At 36.1% G+C, this 25,541-nt stretch overlaps 1 protein-coding gene and 2 non-coding genes across 3 annotated transcripts; all 3 read right to left on the bottom strand.

The window, feature by feature from the left end:
* Positions 1-1,702: 1,702 nt before the first annotated feature.
* LOC123609997 lies at positions 1,703-1,808 on the bottom strand. The gene has a single exon (XR_006718037.1). It is a non-coding gene; the product is annotated as a U6 spliceosomal RNA (small nuclear RNA).
* Positions 1,809-5,042: 3,234 nt separating this feature from the next.
* Positions 5,043-5,149, bottom strand: LOC123609998. The gene has a single exon (XR_006718038.1). It is a non-coding gene; the product is annotated as a U6 spliceosomal RNA (small nuclear RNA).
* A 2,556-nt stretch (positions 5,150-7,705) lies between these two features.
* CENPW (centromere protein W) lies at positions 7,706-15,892 on the bottom strand. The gene is made up of 3 exons (XM_045499491.1): positions 15,453-15,892; positions 9,854-9,967; positions 7,706-7,849 (listed from the first exon to the last, which is right to left on the bottom strand). Exons 1-3 carry the CDS (start codon positions 15,576-15,578, stop codon positions 7,823-7,825), a joined length of 267 nt encoding a protein of 88 aa, XP_045355447.1. The 5' UTR covers positions 15,579-15,892; the 3' UTR covers positions 7,706-7,822.
* Between the last annotated feature and the right edge of the window lie 9,649 nt (positions 15,893-25,541).

Raw genomic sequence — 25,541 nt, 5'->3', positions numbered from 1 at the left:
GCTTGGGATCCTGTCCTCTCTGCTCCTCCCCCACTGCCTCTCTCTCTCCCTCTCTGAGTAAAATAAACTTCTATATATATACTATATAGTATATATATAATTAATATGTCCAAGACAACAGAGGAAAGAATGGATAAAAAATATTAAAAGTTTCAATAGATGAACCAAACGCATTGAAGAGAGAAAAAAGGTCTATAATATAGACCTCATCTGATGTGTGTGTGAGCAGATGAAATAGAGAAGACAAAATTAGTAAACCTGGGACAAGTGAACAGAAATAACCAAACTAAAGGACAGAGAAAAAAATTAATGTAAAAAACACAGGAGTCTAAGAGAGACAAGTGGCATAGTCAGAAGTCTAATAAGACATAATTGGAATCCCAGAAGAGGAAAAAGAAAATGGACAGAACCAATATCAGAAAAGATAATGACTAAGAATCTTCCAAAACTGATGAAAGACGCCACGTATTTTCAGATACATCAAGCAAAATAAAAAGGAAAGCAAATGAACAAAGAAAACAAACCTAGGGAAAGTAATCACAGTAACATTGCTGAAAACCAGAAAGGAAACCCTTTGCTAACAGAAAGAAAGAAAGACATATTAAGTCTTCTGAATTTCTCAAAACAAAACAAAATGATGGAAGCCTGAAAATATCGAATAATTTTTTTTTTTTTTTAACGTTTATTTATTTTTGGGACAGAGAGAGACAGAGCATGAACGGGGGAGGGGCAGAGAGAGAGGGAGACACAGAATCGGAAACAGGCTCCAGGCTCTGAGCCATCAGCCCAGAGCCCGACGCGGGGCTCGAACTCACGGACCGCGAGATCGTGACCTGGCTGAAGTCGGACGCTTAACCGACTGCGCCACCCAGGCGCCCCTCGAATAATTTTTAAAGTGCTATAACAGCTAATCTAGAATTCTATATCTAATGAAAATATCTTTCAAATTTAAAGTTGAAATTTTTTTCACAGACAAAAACGAAGAATTTATTACTAAGACACTAAAGAAAATATTAAAGGAAGTTTTTCAGGGAGTTCTTATATTCTAGATTATCTTCATCTTTTCTTATTCAGGCGTGAGGGATGGGTGGCATATAAATATAAGACACAGAAGACAAACCAATGAATTTCTCCTATTCTTCTATCTTCACTATGTCTTGCTTCTGGCTTACTTCAGTCTCTAACTCTCATGAAATGTTGGGAGTTATAATTGTTACCAAGATAGTAAAATTTCTACCTATAACAAAAAACCTCCCAGAAGAGGTGCCAAACCCACATGACACTCACGCGCCTGTACTCACTCTTACCTCTACCAATTCCCTTATCCCATCCTACTCCCCAGGTTGTGTGCACAGAACACAAGCACATACCTCTTTTGGTCTTGTATTTTCCTGCAGGTTAGCAATATCATGGTCTGTAATGATGGAGCAAAAACCTCCAGGCCTCTCCAAATACTCGATTAGAATCCTATTTTGCCCTTCAATTGGAGAAGTTTAATCTTAGCCCACTCTCCTAGAAGTTTTCATGACTTAAAAGTTGGGATGAGGTAGAAAATTTGTATATAGAAACCTAATATAGACACTGTAAGAATAAGTCCAGACTATTTGAAAGTCTTCTCAGGAAGTGGTAGTGGGCCTAACTGCAATATTATGCTCATCTGTCATCATATAAGAAACAGAAAAGATGAGAAAATCTCATTTTTTTAAAATATGAATGCTTCATGAATTTGCATGTCACCCTTGAGTAGGGCCATGCTAATCTTCTCTGTATTATTCCAATTTTAATACAGGTGCTGCCAAAGCAAGCACAAGGGAAAACCTCATTTTTAAAAAATCTTAAATATTAACTCCAAATACATTAGTTCTAGTTGTCCTGGATCCAATATTCCCTAATCTAGCTCTTAAAGACAAGTGACAAATGAGATTTTGATATTACATACATTTACAGAACTCTTCAGCATGAATTATTCTAATTGCATGTTTTTCCAATTTTATACATTCTTATGAAAAATCTTAATATTGATCTATAATTTATCCTCATATTAACATAGTTTTATGTTAAAAATGTGTATTTATATTGCAAATAATATGTTGAAACCTTGGCACATTAATGCTTTAGAAGTATTAACTTATTAAATTTTATTTATGTTGAACTAAGAATTCATAAGGCTTTCTGTTCAAGACCGACCACACACACACAATCTTTCCCTCCTTAGACTCCATTAAAATAAGAAAATATAAAAAGGTATAAACCAAAATTGAAGAGATAAGATACAGGCATTCAAAAGTTCAGGAAACTTCTAGATGCAAAGAGTGCTGAGGCAGAGCCTAAGAAGTTACAGGTAACAATAAAAGATGCTGCAGCAGAAGCAGCTGACCTGCTGAGGCAGAACTTGGGCCTCTCCTGAGTGCAGACAGCCATGTACAATGGAGGAAGAGACTTAAGGACAATAACAAAATGATTTAACTGGTGATCTGTATGTGGGACAGTCCATTCCCTGAAGTTTATCCCGGGGGGGGGGGGGGGGGGAAGTGTGGAAGGGATTTTTCTCTAAAGAAATTAAATAAATTACACAGAGGATTAGGCCACTAGGATGGCTGTACACACCTCATCCATATATAAGGAGACTCTGAAAAATATAAAGAAAACACCAGACTAGCTAGAAACTTGGGACAAAAAATAATAATAATAATGATAATACAGTGATGAGTACACTGGGTTTTCTTTTTCCCATTTCTACCCTAGACTGGATATTAGAGAAGCTGGCAACTCAGAAAACACCAATAAGCACAAACAAAAGAGGGAAAACTGAAAAGCCCTCTAAAAAGCTACTCTCTCTAACCAAAAGACAAGAAAAGGGGTATCCAAGCAAGACAAAAATTGAAGACAATAACCAATCTATTCCAGCCAAATACAACAGATAAAAACTGTAGCCTCCACTTCTCACTCCCTTCAGCAACAGTCAAGTAGACAGCCTAGACTTCTACTCTTGCCAGAATATAACGTAGCATTCCAAACCCTGCTACCAGGGTGATGTCAGAGAAGACCAAGTGAGAAGCTAGTAATTTCAGTTCATCTTGAGCCCAAAATTTCATCTATAACTAGCACTAACAAGGAACCCCATCCTCTCCTTGTTGGTGAGGTATCAGAAACCTACTGGAGAGGCAGGACCCTTACCACTCATCATGGAAGCACACCCTCACAGTCAGCGAAGACCAGAAGTTTGGTATTTCATTCTCATGCTGTAGGAAAAAAAAAAAAACTATCCCTTCCCAATTGGGTGGTATCAGAGACTAGTAAAGTTGGAACTTTTCATCACTGCTCAAGGGTAACACGGCTACCGTCCCACCAGAGGAATACAAGTGAATAGCAATAATAAAATACCTCTCCCCCTCCCAATCAGGATGGTATCAGCAAAGACCCAGTGGGGAGCCTAAACTCCCACCTCTACCCAGCAATAACAACAGACAGCTCCTTCCTTCACCATCATGGGCTATCAACAGTGGCTAAGTGAAGAACCTGGACTTTTACTTCCACCAGCAGTAACAAGGCAGTATCAGGTTTTATCCACCAGAAGAAGGGTGCCAAAAAAGTCCTGTTTTAAATAAGATCCAGTCTTGTAACATAATACCCCAAATGTCCAAGTTTCAATTAAAAAAACACACAGAATACCAAGAATCAACAGATCACAAACTGAATGATAGAAAACAAATGTCAACACCAAGATGGCACAGATGTTAGAATTATCAAACAAGAATTTCAAAGCAGCCATCATAAAAATTATTGAATAATTACAAACATACTTAAATGAAAAAAAAATATGAAGTCTCAGGAAAGATATATAAGATAAAGAAACAAGTGAAACTTTGAGAACTATAAAGTTTAATAACCAAAAAAACCCTCAATGAGTCAACAGTAGAATGGGGAAACAGAAGAAATAAGCAGTGAATTTGAAGACAGAACATAGAAATTACCCAATCTGAACAGAGAAACAGACATTCCCCCCTTCCCAAGAAAAGGCCTCAGGAATTTATGGAACTTAAAAAAAATCTTACATTTGTGTCATTAGACACCCACAAAATAAGAAAGATGGGGCTAAAAAGTATTCAAAAACATAATGGCTGAAAATTTCCCAAATTTGGCAGAAAAACATTCCCAGAGTAACCTCCAGATAGGATATATGCAAAGGCATCCATGCCAAAGCACATGGTATCAAACTTCTAAAATATGACAAGAAAACTCTTAAAAGTAGCCAAAGATACAAAGCATTAATTACAGATTTTTTTCATCAAAGAGTATATAAGCCAAAAGGAAATGATACAGTATTTTTCAAGTACAAAAGAACAGTCAAACCAGAATTCTCTATCCAGTGAAAATATGCTTCAAGAATGATGGGAAAATCACATCCTAATACATTCAAACAGGGGGGTGCCTGGGTGGCTCAGTCAGTTAAGAGTCTGACTTTGGCTCAAGTCATGATCTCCTGGTTTGTGAGTTCCAGCCCTGTGTTGGGTTCTGTGCTGGCAGCTCAGAGCCTGGAGCCAGGAGCCTGCTTCAGCTTCTGTGTCTCCCTCTCTCTCTGCCCCTTTCCACTCATTCTCTCTCTCTCTCTCCCAAAAATAAAATATTTTAAAAAATTGAAAAAAAAGACATTCAAAGAAAATTTGTCACCAGAGACCTACCCTAAAAGAATGACAAAAGGAAGTTCTCTAAACACAAAGAAAATGATAAAAAAGTGAAATCTACGAGACAATGATAAAGAAATCAAAGATGTAAATAAACATAGAGACTTTCCATACCATATCAATGGGTTGGAACATTTAACATAGTTAAGATGCCAAGTCTTCCCCAGACTGATTCACAGGTTTAATCCAATTCCTATCAAAATTCTGGCAAGATTTTTTTTTTTTTTTTTGTAGATACAAACGAAATCATTCTAAAATTTATATGGAAAGGCAAAGGAACAGAAGAGCCAAAAAAAAAATTTTTTTTTTTTTACCAGTTTTCAACAAGGATTCAAGTCTTTATTTCAGATAGCCATTTAAAAACACGACAGCTTCACGAATCTGCATGTCACCCCTGTGCAGTGGCCATGCTAATCTTCTCTGTATCGTTCCAATTTTAGTACGTGTGCTGCCAAAGTGAGCATGAGCCAAAACAATTCTGACCAAAAATCATGTGAGAGCAATCACTCCAGATGATTTCAAGACTGATTATATGGCCACAGTAATAAAGACTATGTGTTATTGGTGGAACAACTGAGACAAATTAATGGAATAGAGAACTCAGGACCAGCCCACACAAGTATGGCCAACAGATCTGTGACAAAACTGCAAAAGAATGGAGGAAATACAGTATTTTCAAAATAACGGTGCTGAAATAATATCTACAGACAAAAAATTAAATCTTGACCTAAACCTCACACCTCATACAAAAATTAACTCAAAATACATCAGAAATTAAAACATAAACTATAAAACTTGTAAAAAAAAATAATATAGGAGAAAATCTTTAGGACCAAGGTCTTGGGAAAGACTCCTTCAACATTACACCAATACCATGAAAAGGCAGAGGGTGAGAGGTGAGGGGAACCCAATTAAGTTGGAATTCATCAAAATCAAAAACTGTTAGGGCACCAGGGTGGCTCAGTCAGTTAAGAATTTGACTCTTGATTTCAGCTCAGGTCATGATCTCACAGGTCCGTGAGAATAAGCCCAGCATTGGGCTCTGCTAGGTTTATTCCACAAAGAGCCTGCTTGGGATTCTCTCTCTCCTTCTCTCTCTGCCCCTCCCGGGTTCAAACTCTCAAAATAAATGGATAAACATTAAAAAAAAAAAAAAAAAAAAAAAGCTGTTGATCTATAAAAGACCATGTTAAGAGGGTAAAAAGCAACAGAAAATATTGCAAACCACATATCTGACAAATGACCCATACCTACAAAAAGTTCTCTCAGAATTCAATGTTGAAAAAAAAATCCAAGTAGAAAGTAGCCAAAAGCAATGAAGAAACATTTTACCAAAGAAAAAAATGGATGAGAAAGAAACATATGAAAATATGTGCAATATCATTAGCCGTTAGGGAAATGGAAAAAACCATGAGACACACTCCCATCAAAACAACTTAAAATAAAAAATAACAATACAAATATTTATGAGAATGTGAAGAAACTGGACCTCTCATAAACTGATGAGAATATAAAATGGTACAGTCATTCTGGAAAATAGTTTGGCCATTTCTTTTTTAAAAAATAAACAAACGTACCATTCAACCTAGCAATCACACTCCTGGGCATTTATCCCAAAGAAATGAAAACTTCTATCTGTATAAAAACTTGTACACATTGGTTCATAGCAGCTTTACTTGTAATAGCCAAAACCTGGAAATAATCAAAATGCCCTACAATGGGTGAATAGCTGCACAAACTGTGGTACATAAATACCATAGAATACGACTAAGTAACAAAAATGAACTGATATATGCAGCAACTTGAATGGATCTCAAGGAAGTTATGCTGAGTGAAAAAAATAAATAAATACCCAAAAGTCATAGCCTGTATGATTCCATCAAAATGACAAAATTATAGAAACAGAGAAGAGATTGGTGACTGTCAGGGCTTAGGGACTGGAGGGGAGGAGTGTCCATAGAAGGCTAGGCGTAAGTATAAAAGGACATCATGGGGGTGCCTGGGTGGCTCAGTCGGTTGAGCATCTGTGACTGCAGCTCAGGTCATGATCTCACTTTTGTGAGTTCAAGCCCCGCGTGAAGCTCTGTGCTGATGGCTCAGAGCCTAGAGCCTGCTTTGGGTTCTGTGTCTCCCTCTCTCTCTGGCCCTCCCCTGCTTGCACTCTGTCTCTGTCTCTCAAAAAGTTAAACATTAAAAAAAAACTTTTAAATGAAAAAAAAAAGGATAGCATGAAGGAGAACTTTCTGGTAATGAAACAGTTCTGTATCTTGACTGCAGCAGCAGTTACACAAATCTACATATGATAAAATGGTACAGAATCACACCCACACTATGCTAATATCAAATTCCTGGTTTTGATTGTCATACTTCAATATTTAAGATATAACCATTGGCAAAAACCTGGATGTAGAGTACATGGGGACCTCTCTGTACTATCTTTGCAACTTCATATTGCAATCTATAATTATTCCAAAATAAAAAGTTAAAAATAACTATCAGGTGATACACAAGAACTTCTAACAGATTCCTTAGAGGAAATAAAACACCTATCTATTAAATCTACTTAGAGAAAATAAGTTTGCTCTGTTATTTTTTTGGCTCAGGAAGAGAGACAGGTTTTGAAAACACCTCACTGATATTTTCAGTTGAGAAATGTCATTAATAGTGTAAAGTAAAAATTGCATTGCTTATATGAAGGCATTAAAAAGTTAAAAATCAGTGTTAAAATGTACTGAGATTCACTGCACATTGTCTTTAGAAATGAAATTGATTCCATAGTTAATTGTAACAAAATCTAAATCCATATAAATTTAATTCTAAAATCACATCTCTTCAAACTACTTTATATAGTAAAATGTTATTTTTGTTATGTAAAACATTTGCAATACCAATAAAGTGGAAGTAAAATGAGGCTACTTAAAGTGAATGAAATGATTCCTCAAAAAAAAAAAAAAAAAGTTATACAGTCATAGGTGTTAGAGATATTCCAATATCAGTAAAAAATATACAAATACACACAGTCCACAACTAGCCAATATTTTAATATACAATTTAGCTGATATATAAAAAGTGCTTTGAAGATCTGTTACCACCTAAAATAATACATCATATAATTTTCAAAAATGGTTCTTTGACTTCTAACCTCTGCTCTTCTTTAGAATTACCTGTGAGGGGGAAAAAATGAAGATTCATATTATACACAAGGCAAATAAAACAGAATTCCTCAACAAAATGTTAAATCATCCTATGTGTATAATATGCAAGATTCTGAATTTGTAAAATACAATTTAGAAGGTGATTAGGGAATGTTTTGCCTTATAATGGTCATAGACTTCCCTAAAATAGTCTACTTCTCTCAAAAAATGTGAAACATGCAATTCTCAAAATTTGGTTTTATAGTCACTTCTGAATGTCAATTTCTTCAAACGTAAGCCAAAAGTACCCAGATTAATGGCTCCCAACTTGAGGTTTGTAGACAATTTAGTAATCCAGGGAGCTAAAGAATGTTCCAAAAGTCGAAAATCCTATTATAAATCAAGCATTTAACAACTATAAAGCAATACAAATCCACTGTAACACCAAATTTCTTACATTTGAGCTGGAATCATATCAATTTAGAGACCAAGACTAGTCATCTTATGCTAAAAAGCTCATTAGATAGACAATTTTCAAAACATATAGCCCATGAGAAAATAAAATTAGATCTCTAGCTGTAAAAGACAGGAAGCATTAGACCAAAATATATCCAAAAATTTTTCTAAAGAATTTACCTACTTATAGGTAAGTACACCTATAATTAATGAAAACAAACTATAAATTTTAAATGTGCACATACACTCTTCAAGCCCTTAAGCTTTGCTTTTCACCTGTAGAAAAAGACTTATATTCACTTTAATAGTCTAGAAACTTATTGGAATATAAGATAATTGAAAGCCCATAAAAAAGTATCAGGGCATGTACATTTCTAAGCTTCCACAGAGGCCACCAAGTAGGTCTATATCCCAGGCCAGTAACTTCTCTGGTTCTACACGTTAATACCACAAAAGAAAGTACAACATACTCAAATTTACAAAATGCTGAGTATATTATACACTCAAATCTTTAAAATACTAAGTTAAATAGAGTTCAACAAGTTTCTTTACTGCTGCATCTCATAAGCTTTTATAACTTTACATAAATACAGTTACATAAAGATGATAACACTGTGGGAAACTGATAAAAGGTACATGGGAACTCTATTATTTTTGCATCTGTGAGTCTATAATAATTTCAAAATAAAAAAACATTAAACAAGTCTACCAAGAGGTAGACTGTCAAAAATAAGTCTTTCTCCCACATCATCCCCCAGTCAATCATGGTTGTCAATTTCTTGCGTAGTATTACAGAAACAACCTTTATATAAAATATTGTGACTATTCAAAGAGATATAGTATGTCATCTAAATTTATCTGACCCCCAAAGCATTTTATGATGGGGCATCTACTAACATCAAATGAAAATAGTGATCTTGGGATATATTTGGGAAAAAACTACCCTAGGCATCATACTCTTACATTGTATAGAAATGCCAGTAAGACACAATCCTCTCTGTTTATATTAGTGATTTGATTCATAAGTCATTTGAATGCCAAAGTTAGAAAAACAAATAATTAGGAAAATTTTAAGTGATCATGAAGTTCTCATAAATTTCGAGGTGATAAACCCTGTCAACTATATACGGCCTACTATTAAATCATACAGATTAGCAGCCAAACATTTATCTTCCCCTAAGTAATGATAAAGCAGTGGCCACGAATCTTTCCATCAGAAATCCACAATATAAACATATAGAAAAAGAAAATCTAACTCCATAATTAAAACCCATTAACATAAAAAGCCAAACATCCCTCCGCAGTAGGCAGCTGCCTAGGCTGCCATGTACCTAGGCAAGTGTCACACCACTAGGAGAAGTGGTGACATAACCGGTTGGCATTCTGGGCCTGGTTCATGCCAACTCTGTTGTTAACTATACCGGGATGCCAGCATAATCGAAAAAAAAAAAAAAAAAAAAAGCCAAGCATCAACTCAGTCAACAAAGCTGAAGAGGGAATCCAAATCAGACAGAAGGGATACACTAGAGGATATTTTTTAAGTTAATTCTTGCTCAAGTAAAGCAAGTCAGATTTTACCTTTGCTGCAGCCTGTACATGCTCCTTTTTAATGACTCCACACTTATCCTCAAAAGCATTCATCCTGGACTCTTCTGCTAAACGCTGAACAAACAGTAAACAATTCAGGTGCACCTTGAAAGAGAAAATTCAAAAGGGCTTTTAAACTCAAACACTGATACTCTGAAATAATGGTTTTTAAAAATAAGATTCCAAAATTTAATGTTGTAATATTTACTAGTATAAGTTAATTCACTAACACAAAATTCAATTTAATATAAGTCCAACTTAAATTCACACAAAAGAGACTTAGTCATTGCAATACATGAAACAAGGCTATCTATATAAGGCTGACCAAAGGCCAGAGATGATACCATTTATTGTAAAGCATAATTACAAAGTTTATGTAGGACTCTATTAAGTAGCAAATATTCTTCCTTCCAGTTCCAAATAAATTTGAATTGATAATGGAATTTCCCAAAAATTTAAAATCAAAAGGTATCAACAATTATATTTAAAGCTAATCATCTCTCATGCTATAATCCAAGGGCTTAAGATATTTTAATCAGATATTTAATTTGAAATATCTATTCAAAAACATGTTAGAGGCACCTGGGTAGCTCAATTGGTTAAGAGTCCAACTCTTATTTCAGCTTAGTTCATGATCTCATGGTTCTTGAGTTCAAGCCCCACATCCAGCTCTGCACTGACAGCATGGAACCTGCTTGGGATTCTGTCTCCCTCTCTCTCTGCCCCTCCCCTACTTGTTCTCTACCTCTCTCTCTCAAAAACAAGTAAACATTTTTTTAAAAGGTTAATAATTGAAATATTAAAAGTTTACTGAAAAGTATATATATATAAAGGTCAAGTTACTTGTCATCCAACATATCAAAATAATCATATCTACTACTACTAATCTTTAAGGCTCTTTTTAAAACATTAAAATAGATAACATAAGCAAATAAATATTAATCATTTAGGTACAGCTAGATAATATCTTTAATATATTGGTCATTTATATAATATTATATGCTCTTTGCAGTAGAACAATACTCATCTAATATTTACTATCTTGTGTACTGCACACAACCACTCCTCCACAGTTCACTAAACATTAAATAACTAGATAATGTGGTGTTTTAAATTTAAATATTATACAGAAATCTTTAGTAGCTGGTTTTAGACGTTTAAGAATGTGTTAGTGATATTTGGAAAAAATAGAGGAGATTGGGAATTTAAATTTAATGAGATAAAGAACCTATGGAAAGAGATAGTCCTTTGGTACTTTTTTTTGATGTGCTGTCTTAATTCTCACAAGAACTCTAGGGTAAAGCACCCAATTCTGATTCTTTACGTAATGCCCTGTCATTCAGTTCTTTTTTAAACTTCTAATGATAGCCCATTTCCTTCTGCAGCAAAAACATTCCATAATACGGCACAATTTCCTGTTAATCTAGATTTCCTACTTCTAAAGATATAATAGCTTCCAGATATGCCCAGGATAAATTCCTTAATACTAACCCCATTTGACTAGGCTTTTCCAGTTTCATCTCTCACCATTCTCAGCTCACAGTTCTATAGTAAGTCTTTTGAACTTCTTTTGGTATTCAAATACAACCTTGCCTACCGGCATCCTACTAGTTTGTAGACTTCTCTGAAAAGTCCAACTACCCCCAATATGTAAGGTTATGCACCCTGAACTTCTCACAACTGTACACACTACATACATTATGCAGCAATTTCTCACCTGTCTTCCTCAATGTACTATATAAGGGGAAGAATTACGTCTAATTTCCCCAACATTGTATCCTCAGTAATCTTTAGCCATTTACACACACACACACACACACACACACACACACACACACACACACAAGGTAGTCAACAATTAGATCTGTCCATCTCTCCACAAATTAGGCAAAAAAATTTTTTTAGTCAATCTGCAATGAACCACACTCTGTTTTGGAGAACTGATGGGTGTCAGAGAGAAGGGGAATGGGGGGATTGGAAAATGGGTGAAGAAGTATAGGAGATACAGCCTTCTAGTTATGGAATGAATAAGTCACTGGAATGAATAAGTCACTGGAATAAGTCACTGGAATGAACAAGTCATGGGAATAAAAGGTACAAGTCAAGAAATATAGTCAATGTATTGTAACAGCGTTGTATGGTGACAGATGGTAGCTACATTTGTGGTGAGCAGAGCATACACACTTGTTGAATCACTATGTTGTGCATCAACTATACTTCACTTTTGAAAAAATGAAAAGGCAAAAAACAAAAATTCCCAAACTGCTTTGAGATTTAGTTCACCCTATTAACCTATGTGGAAAGACCTGCCTTATAAACATGAGCCACAGGTACTGAGACAAATTAATATTACTTTTTTTAATGTCACAGAATTTTTTTTTAAAGCAACCTAATCCTCTGTCATAAAACAGTTAACTGAGTGGTGCCACTCAAATGCACTAAGGTTTAAATTAAAATGGTCCTAACAAAAACAAATTTTAAGGTATCCCACAAGGCACTCAAACTTCAGAATGACCATTCTATCAAAAATTTACTTGGGAAAAAAAGTCAGTTTGCTTGAAAGATAAAGCGAAAGATAATTTACAAAGAAATATCCATTCCTTTACAGTGTCAATTGGCCAAAAGACTGGGCCAGCCTGATTTCCTCCTCCCTTCATCATAGCACTTTTCAATTTTACACAAACCATAAGCATCCAGATATTTGCACAGCATTACTAGTGAGAAATCTGAAAAACAACTAATCCATGAGAAAGCTGAACAATTTATTCAGATTAACAGATGTACTCACCAGTACTGGACATGGGGATATACAATCAAGTCATAAATTAAAACAACAAAAAGCCAGTGCAGAAGAACTATGAAATAACACAAAGACTTTATGAGTAAAATGTTATAAATAATAATCAACCCACATTAATTACCATGCATTCCCAACACTAGTTGTATACTCATAATACTCAAAGTATTATACCAAAGAGTAGGAATACAAAAAGTTCCCAATTCAAAGTCCCCATCCAATGAGAGAACCAAACCTATACGAAATTAAAGACAAACATTTGTCCATAGATGATACAGAAAGATAAAGTTGGTCCTAAGATTAAGGAGGACTCAGGAAGCGGCTGGCATTTGAACTAGATTTTGAAACTGGGAGTTTACCAAGTAGAGTGAGGACATTTTCAGGTAGAAGAAATACTATATACAAAAGACAACCTTACAAAAGACAACAATACTATATACAAAAGACAAACCTATATACAAAGTAGATTGGTTTTGAGGCTCCTGGCTGTGCTCAGTTGGTGGAGTGTGCAACTTTTGATCTTGGGGTTGTAAATTTGAGCTCCACGTTGAATGTAGAGATTATTTAAAAATAAATTCTTTAAAAAAAAAAAAAGTGGATTAGTTTTCTTTTAAAGATAATGGGAGACAAAAGGATATGTATGGTTCCTTATTCTCAAGAAGATGCATACCACACTGGGAGTCAAAACTGACATATGAAACTTAGAGAACAGTGCCAGAGTCTCAATAGCTAAACTGTAATCACTGCTATCAAAGTTCAGAAAAAACAGATCAAAACTGACCACCATAATTGTAGAAAAGTTTATGGATGACGGGGGACACTTGCTGGATAAGATTACAAAGTGTCAAAAGCAAGCAGAAAACCATAAGCAAAGAAACCAAGGTGATGGATGGCATATACAAGACAGTGAAGGAGAACCAACACAAGCCAAAGACAAGCATACAACCTAGGAACAGATGCCAACAGAAGCCTCCTTTCCTCTACCACTGCAACTGCTTGACATTTCCCTTGTCTCCTACAACACCTGGATCCCAATCCACAATAGAACCCACCTGTCCATGGATCACTTTGAGGCAGGCAGCTCAGGGAGGGATATGGGAGGACTCTGACTACTTGAGAAATTTCTGCCAAATAATCTGCTCCAGTTTGTAATCTCATAGGTATTCTGGAGCAGGTACATTTCCTCCCCCTCCAATTAGAAACCCAGCACCAATGAAAACTCCAGAATAAATTCCTAAAAATGTTCTGCAGATCACTTTATTTAATCCAGCTCATTATGCTATTTTGCCACTGGGGGAGAGGGGCATTCAAAATTGTATACATAAGATGACTCTTGAAAAACATAGATTTTTTTTTTTAATACAGTACTGTAAATGCATTTTCTCTTATGACTTTCTTAACATTTTCTTTTCTCTATCTTACTTTATTGTAAGCATACAGTATGTAATACATATACAAAAAATGTGTTAATCAACTGTTTTATGTTACCAGTAAGGCTCTGGTCAACAAGAGACTATTAGTAGTTAAGTTCTTGCAGAGTCAAAGTTATACATGGATTTTCAACTTTGGGGGGGTGGAAGGGGTCATTCAAGGGTCAACTGTATTGTCTTTTCTTACAGGGTCTCGAAAGGGATAAAAAGGAAGGGCAGGAGATATCAGAAGGGCTACTTTTCCCAGAAGAAAAAAAAAAAAAGCTATTTTGGCTTCAGAAACCAAATAATGGAAAAGTGAAGACAATTCTATAGTACTCTAGCAAATACAGAAACGCTGCACTTGCAGGCAACAGATGGGAAGGCAGTTAGTGAATTCGGGAAGGCTACAGAGAAGAGCTGAAAACACCCAAGGTAGCTTAAGAACAGATAGATGACGCATTCTGAAGACATTCTCCAAGCCATATATCCTGGCTACCCACAATTCTTTACCTTGACTTCCTGGAAATTAGGTGCCCACTTACAATGGCTCCTTTACTCAAAAAGCTCGTGACAAAAGGGAGGAAGTGCCTCTTTTGGTTTAAACCTAGGGAAAGAGTGTTTATTCTGCTAGAAAACAATATGCTCCAGGCATACAACATAAAAACTCTCAATTTATTTCAAGATAGAAATATTACACAGTGGTTTTGGTTATTGTGAGCATTATGCTGCAGGATTATGAGTAAGATAAACAAGTTTTACTGGTTTGCCTTGAAAACTCAACTAACAGGTGCTCTATTTGTCTAGGAAAATAAATTCACAGTTGAAAGCACACTGCTTACAAGTAAACGTACATCAGTGTTCTTTAATAAGTAAGCTAAAGTAGAGGAAATAGGGAAATATGTTTGGTTAACTAAGTAAAAATGGGGGTAAGGGAGAAAGGCAAGGAAGGAGGTACACATTTAAAAGCCATGTCAGTAATACCCTTTACAAGAGATAAATATCACCCAGCCTGAATTCCAGATTTTTTTTTTTAACTGTATCTTTCATACCTTTCTCAAGTACACTTAAGCGCAGTACCAGACTGTGCTCTGGAAAAGTGATATGTAAAAGCCAAAAGCAGAAATTAACGCTAATTTTCGTAAGATGATGTGGCTAATAGCCTCCCGTAAAAAAGGTCCGGATATTTATATTTCAGCGGGCCCCGGGACAACTAAGCGTCATACGAACTGACCAGCCAAACCGGAGCAAACCTGCCCTAGTCATTGCTGGAAACGCCTTAAACGGAGGCCTGAAAGAGCTGGGGTGGCGAAATAAAACCTGGGGTTTATTTCCTTTACCTTTCCTTGCCCCACTCCCACCCAAAAAAGGGACAGAATCTCACCAGTAAGTCGCCACTTGTCTCTAGACGAAGGTGAGGCTTCTGTCGCTTGAAGACGCGCTTAAGAAAGCCCCGGGGAGCCTTCCGTTTTATCTTCTTTCTCTGGGAGACTGTGGTCGAGGGCGCCATTCTCTCCCTCAGGCACTAGCCGCCTTCGCTACCAAGATCCTCCCGGCACCGCACTGAAATTCACACCCGAACGGACAGCAGGAAGCACCCAGCCGCTGGGACACTCCTTCAGGCCCGATACCCCAGCCCGAACGTTTGAATCCGCCGCCAAAGGAGTGCGCCCGGCGCTCGGTAGTGACGTAGGCTTGGCGCAAGCCCCGCCCCCGGAGGCGCCAGAGTAGAAAACACCCTCCTCGGTGGGGGCCCAGGGATGTCATTAAAGGGCCAGGCTTCCGTTCTTCGACTTTTGTGTAATATCAGCGCTTTAGAACTATTTCTCCTGTGTTTCACAGAAGTGTTGAGAAATTATGGAAAATGATTGTATGCCAAGGCAATTACACTTACTGAACCTAATACCAGCGGACTGAGAAGTAGATGAATAAATGTTTGTGATGTTTTATCAGGATTCCTGAAGAAACAATGCTTTCCTAACAAGACATGATTTTCTGATATTAATGCCTAACAATTAACACATTTACATAATTTCATTTGATCTTACTTGAGGTCTTTTATGACTCTAGCTTTTCTTTACAAATGCTGCTCCTTTTCATTTTAAGGCCCCTGCACTTAACCTTGCAATAAATTCAGGTGTAGTTTAAGTGCTACCTCATTGAAATCCTTGCTATTTCTCCCAATTAACTTTTTTTATCTTCTGTGCTATAGGACACTAGTCCCTAAACTTTATTGTGCATCAGTGAAGCACCACTCTCAGAGGTTCTGATTCAATAGATCTCGATGGGACTTGAGAATTTGCATTTCTAACGAATCAGGCCATGTTGGCACTGCTAGTCTGAGGACCACACTGAGAACACTGTGATTTTCATTGTAATTACCTCTAATACTATACCTGTAGTAATTATTGTGATTTCCATATCCACACAGTTGCTCATTCCACTATCTGGCCTCCCATTTCCAAGGCCTTCTCTCTGCCGATGATGCTATCTTTCACCCTATCATCCAGTCACACCTGCAGTCATACATTAGGCCATGTCATCACCAAATACTATACCGTTCCATATTCACAATTCAGTTGTCTCACTCTTCAACCTCATCTATCTTTTCAACTCATTCCTGCCAGTATCCCAACTCCAACAATTCTTAGACGACACTGGGATAGTAGTCCTCTTTCTTTCTATTCCTACCAGACCCCAAACCCTACTCTTCTCCTTATCCTCCCTCCTACAGTCCATTGTGCATTATTATAATATTCCCTCACACTTTGCCTTAGCTCTGTAGCCATTCTTTTTCCCTTTATACTCACCTGACAAACCTCCATCCCTGTTTAAATTACAATTTCAATCTACTCTGTGCTTGCATCTGTGAATTGATATTGGCTTAATTAAAATACACAAGACAGGTCTGTGTTGGGTCTTAATTTAAATTCATGACCATTCAAGTGGGTTTTAAGTATTTCCGGGAGTCTTTTGCTCTTTCTGAAGTCTTTTCATTCACCCATTCTTTTCCTCAAACCTCCCTTCACTCCTATCCCATCCTCACCCTCAGTTGATAACATTGCTTCACTCACAAAACAGAACCATCCCATAGAGACTTTCCACATAATCCCACCACCATATCTATCCATCAATCTCCACTTTCTCCCACTGATGAACCATCTATGACCACTCCACTTGGGCCCTAGATCCCTGTCCTCTCCCTTTCTTAAGGACATTCTCTGGCAATTCTCCCTTCTTCTACTTCATGAATTTTCCTTCTTTGTTGATTTTTTTTTCCATCTGTACACACACATTCTGTAATATCTCTAGCCTTTTAATATCCCTTTTTAGATCCTATTTTTAGCTACTGTCCTTTCACAGAAAAACTAGAAAGCATTGGCTACATTTGATGTCTCCAGTTCCCTTTCCTCCATTCTCTCTTGAAGCCACTGCAAGTCGAAGTTTTATACCCATCTCTGTAACAAATTTGTTTTGGTCAACATAATTAATAACACTTTAAAATTCAATGGTCAATTCTGAAACTTCAGTATATTTGACAAACAAGGAGTATTTGTTGGGTTTTATGATTCTTTCTTCCAGGAAACATTTTCTTTAATTTGATGCTATTCTCTTTTGGTTTCCTCCTACCTCATGGCCCTTCATTCTCCATTTCTGGTTTCTCCTTGTGTACTTTGTCTCAAAATACTGAAGCACAGGGCTCAGTCCTTAAATTTCTCTATCTACACTCTCCCTATGTGATCTTATCCAGTATTTTTACTTTAAATACCAAATTTACATCTCCAGCTAATTCTCTTTCCCAGACATGTGTATCCAATTCTCCACCAGACTGGAATTTTAGTTATCTTAATTTAACATACCCAAAATTAGCTCTTGATATGCCCCTATATTCCAAATATCCTCACACTAACTTACCTATCACAGCTGATGACACTTTCATTTTTCCAATTACTAAAGCCAAAATCTTGGAATCATCCTTAGCTCCTCTCTTTCTCTCACCCCACATTCAATCTTTCATCAAATTTCATCAGCTCTATTTGCAACATCTGATAACTTTTGGCCAAGTCACCATGATCTATTACTTGGATTATTGCAACACCCTCCTGACTGTGTCTCAGGCTGCTGTTTTCCTTAACAGAAGAGCCAGATTTAACTCAGATTATGTTACTCTTTTCAAACCCCTTCCATTTCCATCAAAATAAAAGTTTCTACAATGACTTATGAGGTCTTACCTGCCTTTCAAGTACAAATACCCTTACAAATGCACAACTAACTCTGACTTTACTTACCACAATTAAGCAACTCAAGCTTCTCTAACTGTATTAGCATTCTGATAGCCTTCAGGCACACCTGAAATCCATCAAATATACCAAACACTCCTCCATCAAGTATTTGCATTTACTATTCCCTCTGCCAAGGATACTTTTTCCTCATTTATCTGCAGAAGTGTCTCCATCACTTCCTTCAAGAGTCTGCTCTGACAAGTATCAGAGACACCTCCTATTTAAAATAGAAACTCCAGGGGTGCCTGGGTGTCTCAGTCGGTTGAGCATCCAACTCTTGATTTTGGCTCAGGGCATGATCCCAGGGTCTTGGGATCAGGCTTCACGTTGGGTTCCAAGCTAAGCATACAGCCTACTTAAGATTGTCTCTCTCTCCCTCTGCCCCTCTCCCCTGTGTGTGCACGCTCTTGCGCTTTCTCTCTCACACGCGTGTGTGCACTCAAATAAAAAAAATAGAACCCCCCCACATGTAAACACATAAAAACCTAGACACACCCATACATATATGCACAGACACAAATCCAACAGTGTGCAAAAGCTGACTTATCCTCCCAGAACTTTGTTCAATGACATGATGTTGGTAGCCAAAAGTATTTACACCATGGGAATTGGCAAATGCACAAATCAGGGTTTTGGGTTTTTTTTTTTTTTAGTTCTTGTTTTTCTGGAAAGGAAGTTGTTAAACGTTTACCAACATAACACTGCACATATCCCTGCTGATCTAAATATACTAACACTGTCTGTGGTTTATTTTTGTCAACAGCACTTTTCACTATCTAATATTTGCTTCTGTATATAGAAAAATGTTATAGTAGCTTTATTTATGATAGAAATAATTGGAGACAGTTAGTATTCATAAAGAGAGGAATGGAAATATCTATTGTCATGTGTATTAGTTTCCTAGCATTACTGTAACAAATTACCACAAATTTAATGCTTCAAACAATACAACTTTCCATCTGTCAGTATTGCAGGTCAGAAGCCCTAAAATCAGTGTCAGAGTGCTTCCTTCTTTCAGGAGGCTCTAGGGGAGGGTCTGTTTCCTTGCCTTTTCTAACTTGTAGAGGCCATTTCTGTTCTGCCCAAGGCCCCTTCCTCCACCTTTAAAGCACATCACTCTACCTTCTGTTTTGATAAGCACATCTTTTTCAGACTCTGATCTGCCTGACTCCTTCTAAGAACCCTTGTTATCACAATTGGTCTACCCAGATAATCCTGGATAATCTTCTCATCTCAAGATCCTTAACTATGATCACATCTGTAAAGTCTCTTTTGCCAAGTAAGGTAACATTTTCAGATTCTGGAGATTAGGACATAGATATCTTTAGGGGTGGCATTATTCTGCCTACTACATGATCTCTTCCTGGACTTGATTCTACAGAACTGTTCAACAGAACTTTCTTCAGTGACAGATATGGTCTATATCTGCTCTGTCCAACACAATAGCAATATGTGGCTATTGAGCATTTGAAATACGGCTACTATGATTAACAATATTAATTTTATTTAAATATAATTTACATTTACATTTACATTTACTAGCCACATGTCACTAGTAGCTACCATTTTGGACAGTGCAGTTAGAGCAAACTAACAAGTAATTTTTTGTGATAGTTTGGTAGGTGAGTGGAAGCCAAGAAACAGGATTCAAAAAGGACTGTGAATTTATCTGCATTTTTCATAATTTCTACAACAAAAACACTTTGTTATTAAATTTTTACACATTTTAAGAATATTGAAGTAGAGTATAAGGGTAATAATTTATGTATTTATCCCTGTAATGAAGCATAGGGCTCAATTAATTAGATAGGGTTCAATTAATTAGAACTCTAGCCCATACAGCTAGAATCTTCCCCCAAAACTGAAAATGTCTTGAGTGATGACAGCCCTAAGTCCAAATTCAGGGAAAGTAAAAGGGAATCTAGATAGAAAGACCAAGATCTGGACAGGAGTAGCATTGACGCCAGAAGGATAGATACATCACCTTCTTTATCCCAGCCAGTCCTTCTAATGTAAACTTTGCCTTCATTTGAAAACCACAGACCTCTTTGACACTGCTGTTTACTTTGATGTTTACAATAATAAAATTTGTTCGAAGAAAATTATTTAGAGATCCCCCACCATGCTACTCTAAGGCATTGGTGTATATGAAAAACAATTAAAAATTTTGAGAATTTTTGCCTTTTTTTGATGATGACAACTGTTGATGTCTGCTAAGGTCATTTTTAAATAGGAATGCATTTTTTTTTTTTCAGAATCTACCCTAAGAAAATTATCCTAAATATAAAATCCATTTTATGCACAGAGATTTTAAAAATATTTTTAGGGGCGCCTGGGTGGCGCAGTCGGTTAAGCGTCCGACTTCAGCCAGGTCACGATCTCGCGGTCCGTGAGTTCGAGCCCCGCGTCAGGCTCTGGGCTGATGGCTCAGAGCCTGGAGCCTGTTTCCGATTCTGTGTCTCCCTCTCTCTCTGCCCCCCCCCCCCCGTTCATGCTCTGTCTCTCTCTGTCCCAAAAATAAAAATAAAACGTTGAAAAAAAAAATATTTTTAAAAACATGTTTGATGTGTATACATTTGGGCACATCCATCCAGCTGTGGCCATATTAGAAATGACATTTATGAAAGATTTAAGCCTAAAAGAAGGTGATTTTATTTTATTTTTTTTAAATGTTCATTTATTTTTGAGAGAGAGAGAGAGAGAGAGAGAGAGACAGAGCCCGAGTGGGGGAGGGGCAGAGAGGGAGGGAGACACGGAATCCAAAGCAGGCTCCGGGCTCTGAGCTGTCAGCACAGAGCCCAACATGGGGCTTGAACTCACGAGCTATGAAACCATGACCTGAGTCGAAGTCAGACGCTTAACCGACTGAGCCACCCAGGTACCCCAAGAAAGTGATTTTAATGGCAAGTGGGAGAAAAATACCTGTATACCAAGTTAAAAATAATATGACTCCAAGAATATTGAAAACACGTATACACACACACACACACACACACACACACACACACACACACACTACATTGGGAAGAAATATACCAAAAATGAACTTAGTTTTACATAATGGGAATATAGATAATATTTTTTATTATTTTAAATGTCCAATTTTCTATAATAAACTTACTTAAAAAAAGAAATGATGAGATATTTCATATTTTAGCTAATTGATTTTATATAGTTGAAAATGTTTACAGAATAAATTTCATTTAAATATTTCCCTAAGAAAACTATTTACATTAGAAAAACTTTAAAAAATAATTGATAATACTTTCTGATATTCAACAGAATCTTGGAAAATAATTTGATTTTGCTTTTCATATATTGTACTAATGCACACATACGAAGTCTGTTACTACATAATGTATTCCTCTGAATTAACATTTTTGAATATTTTTTTAAGTTAATTTATTTTGAGAGAGAAGTTGTGAGCAGGGGAGGGGCAGAGAGAGAGAATCTGAAGCAGGCCCCACACTGTCAGCATGGAGCCTGATGCAGGGCTCAAACTCATGAACCGTGAGATCATGACCTGAGCTTTGAAATAGGATACCATATTCCAAAACAAATGGACTTTGCTAGGAAATATTAAGTGGAAATAAAAATCAAAACTTGGGGCAAAAACTACATTGCTAACATAATTTTTCTATGACCCCTGTTTTTACACTAAGAACAACTGCCACTAGCACATGATTTGGAATAGAACAGGGCAAAAGAGAAATACTTAAATTTAAAAATTTTACTCAGCTGGTAACATCAAATCATCAGGATTTTTTTTTCCTCTTAATTTAGTGACTTCAGGAAGTTTTCAAATTGACACTGCTGTCCACAGATAAATTATTAAGGATTCTGTGAGAAAATGATATACATCAATTGGCTAATTGTCAAGAAAAGAAGAGTAAACTAAGTACTTCTTTCCAGGTAAAAGTTTTTTGTCTTCTATCCCTAAAACAGTCACATTTTTCTGGTGGGAAAAAAAAAAAGAATTTTTAAGCAAGTGTGAAAAATTCCAACATAATTTATCATTTAGCAATTTTTATTAGAAAGTAAGGGGGAAGGGTGCCTGTGCCTGGGTGGCTCAGTTGGTTAAGCATTCAACTCTTGATTTGAACTCAGGATCTTGATCTCAGGATCTGTGAGTTCAAGCCCCACATTGGGTTCTGCCCTGACAGCGCTGGGCCTCCTTGGGATTCTTTCTCTCCCTGCTCTCTCTGCCCCTGCCCTGTTCACATTCTCTCTCTCTCTCTCTCTCAAAATAAGTAAACTGAAAGAAAGAAAGAAAGAAAGAAAGAAAGAGAGAGAGAGAGAGAGAAAGAAAGAAAGAAAGAAAGAAAGAAAGAAAGAAAGAAAGAAAGAAAGAAAAAAAGAAAGAAAGAAAGAAAGGAGGGAAAACTAGGATGAAGTGAAAGAAATAATACACCTCCCTTCTTCCACTTCAGGCTTCTCTGTTGGGATCAGGCATAGGACTGGGAGAAAGAAGCTTAATATTGGGTAAAAGTTTAAAATTTTTATTATTTCTCTGGACTGAATTGTAATGATGGGTAATTATGAGACTAGGCTAGATTTTTTTGTCATCAAAATAGAGGGTTTTTGAGTTTATTACCAAAGAGAGGCAGTAAAATCCTGAGATTTCCATTTAAGAATAAAGGAACAGGTTTGGAGGGAAACAGGAGGAAGAATAAAGTTAGTTTCTGCTTACACTCCATCAAGTCTTTCTTGTTCAATAATCTTAAGTCATTTACCCCCAAAAAATGATAAAAACAACTATAATTTGTGCTTACTATGTACTCAGAACTGCTCTCAATACCAAACACACGTGTGCTCATTTAATCTTCTCTAGAATTCTAGAGGTAATTACTATTGTTATCCTCACTTACAGAGAAGGAAAGAGAGACCCAGAAATAACTTTCTAAATTTTACACATTTAGTGGAGATGACATGCGATTTATCACAGCAAAAACCTGGGAACAACATAAAATGTCCAGTTAATTAAACATAGTCTGTCCATGGACAGCCATGCACTCACTTAAAGCAATGATTTTAAACACCAGGTAGAAATATGTAAAACTATATCTTAATATGGTCAAGGAAAACAGTTAAAATAGTCTATAACTGGTGGTTTAGTTTATACATATTTTGTTAAAAATAAAGTTTACAAAAAATGGCTAGAACAAAAATCACAAAGTGTGAATGAAGGGTATTAATTTTGAGGGTGATTTTTTCCCTCTGTAATTCCCATTTATTTTAAGTGGTAACATTGCATCTCTATAGAAAGAATAAATTAATAAAATGGAAAAAGTAATCCACTTGAAACTTTTTATCAAAACTAGTCAAGTAGTTTATGTTTTAACATTTGACTTAAGCTAGGTTTTTAGTATTATGAGACTAGAAATGACAATAACAAAATTGTCTTACTCAATATTGAAAATTAATTTTTAGTATGGCCATATACTTAAAGTTGATCTTCTGTGAGCACATCTGTGTTTGAGCAAGAACAAAAGAGGAAGCAGAAGTGTGGTACATACCCCCTTTCTTTAATACACATTCCTTAATACACATCTATTCCTTTGAAGAGAACTCTGATACGTGATGACACCAAAATGTACATTGAGGTAGAAAATGCTACCTGTATTTGGGCTACAATGTGCCCAGCTAAAAATCAAGGAATGTATAATAACTGGCAACCTTTGACACAGAAGGTTTTAGTGAGAGCCAATATAATTTGAAATTAGAAGGGGTTTTGAAGTCAAATAAACTAGAATCTGAGTACAGGTCTATCTTAGCTTTGAGACCTTAAACAAGTGGCTTACTCTCTCTAACCATGATTTATACTATCTGAAAAGGGGGAAATACCTAATATTATGACTAGACTATACATTTGTCCATATAATATATAACTGTATAGTATAATTTTGGCTGCCTTCCTATTTTGGCAGGAAATAATTGTTGTGAGTCTTATAAAGCTGTCATCACACTATGTGACACATGTTTCTGTTTCCATCAACCGCTCCTATTATAATTTGTTATTATGTTCTGCAAGTTATCTTCTGACCAAAAATTAATCATTCAATTCCACGATTAGTTCAATTATCATACACCAAACATAAAGATGTAGTTTTTGTGTTTTTTGTTTTTAAGTAGACTCTGCACCCAATGAGACGCTTGAACTCAGGACCCTGAGATTGAGTCACATGCTCTACTGACTGAGCCAGATAGGAGCCCCCATAAAGATGTATTTAAAAAAAATTTTTTTTTGCATTTGACTACAAGCGGGTAATGAAAACAGTATCCTTGTAATATCCTCCAAAACCCAAGCTTCTATTCTTTCTACCCATCTACCTCTGTACATAAATTTCTAATGCAAAATTAGGGAACATGTAAAGAAACTAAAAAGCAGCAGCAAGTACAAGAGAAGTAATAGATATCTGAAGTAGATCCTCAAAAACACCAGATAAAAACATAATGGACGATAGAATATAAAATAAATATATTTAATTTTTTTCAATTAGAAACTAAGTCATTACAAAAAATTAAGCCAGCCATATTTTTCAAAAATAATATGGACGATTAATAAATTTAAAGAGTATTATTTCAAATTAAATGATTCATTATACAAGGGATTAGAAACAGTAAAATAGGAAAGTACTGACTTGTAAATTGAGGAAATTACAAAGTGATGGAAAATATGAAAGAGAATTTTTTAAATAAGGAGGAAAAAAATTGGAGTTCAGGAGGAAAGCATAGACAGAATGGAAGAAAAGAAATATTCAACAAATAATGGCTAGTATTTTCCAGAACTGAATTTTTTTACTTTCAAGCAACATTATGCATCTCAAGCAGGATAAACAAAATAAAATCCGTGCCTCGAAACAAGTTAGAAAAATTCCTGGATACCACTGACAAAGGAAATATGTTACATGCATCTAGAGATTCACCACAGCCTTCAAAAGATGAAAAACAAACTGAGGATATAAGTAACTATAGTTTGTTAGAGAAGTCAAAAGATAATGGAATAACAACTTCAAACTACTTAAGCTAATTAGACTTAACATAGAATTTTATACCTAAACTATCATTCCAAAATGAGGGCAATATAAAAGACATTTTCAAACAAACAAAAAAATGATCGTTACCCTCAATAGGTTTTACAGAGACAATGTCTAAAGCATGCCTTTCAGGAAAAAAAGAAATTCAAAACA

Source organism: Leopardus geoffroyi, chromosome B2 (genome assembly GCF_018350155.1).
Source record: "Leopardus geoffroyi isolate Oge1 chromosome B2, O.geoffroyi_Oge1_pat1.0, whole genome shotgun sequence".
Taxonomy (NCBI): domain Eukaryota; kingdom Metazoa; phylum Chordata; class Mammalia; order Carnivora; family Felidae; genus Leopardus; species Leopardus geoffroyi.
This window is presented reverse-complemented; position numbering and strand designations above follow the sequence as displayed.

Excerpts from the sequence above, each read along its gene's own strand:
- CENPW (XM_045499491.1), bottom strand. The coding sequence starts at position 15,578 with ATGGCGCCCTCGACCACAGTCTCCCAGAGAAAGAAGATAAAACGGAAG. Across the intron at positions 9,968-15,452 it reads AGACAAGTGGCGACTTACTG|GTGCACCTGAATTGTTTACT; the intron begins GTGAGATTCTGT and ends TTCTCTTTCAAG. Across the intron at positions 7,850-9,853 it reads ATGTACAGGCTGCAGCAAAG|GTAATTCTAAAGAAGAGCAG; the intron begins GTAAAATCTGAC and ends TCCCCCTCACAG.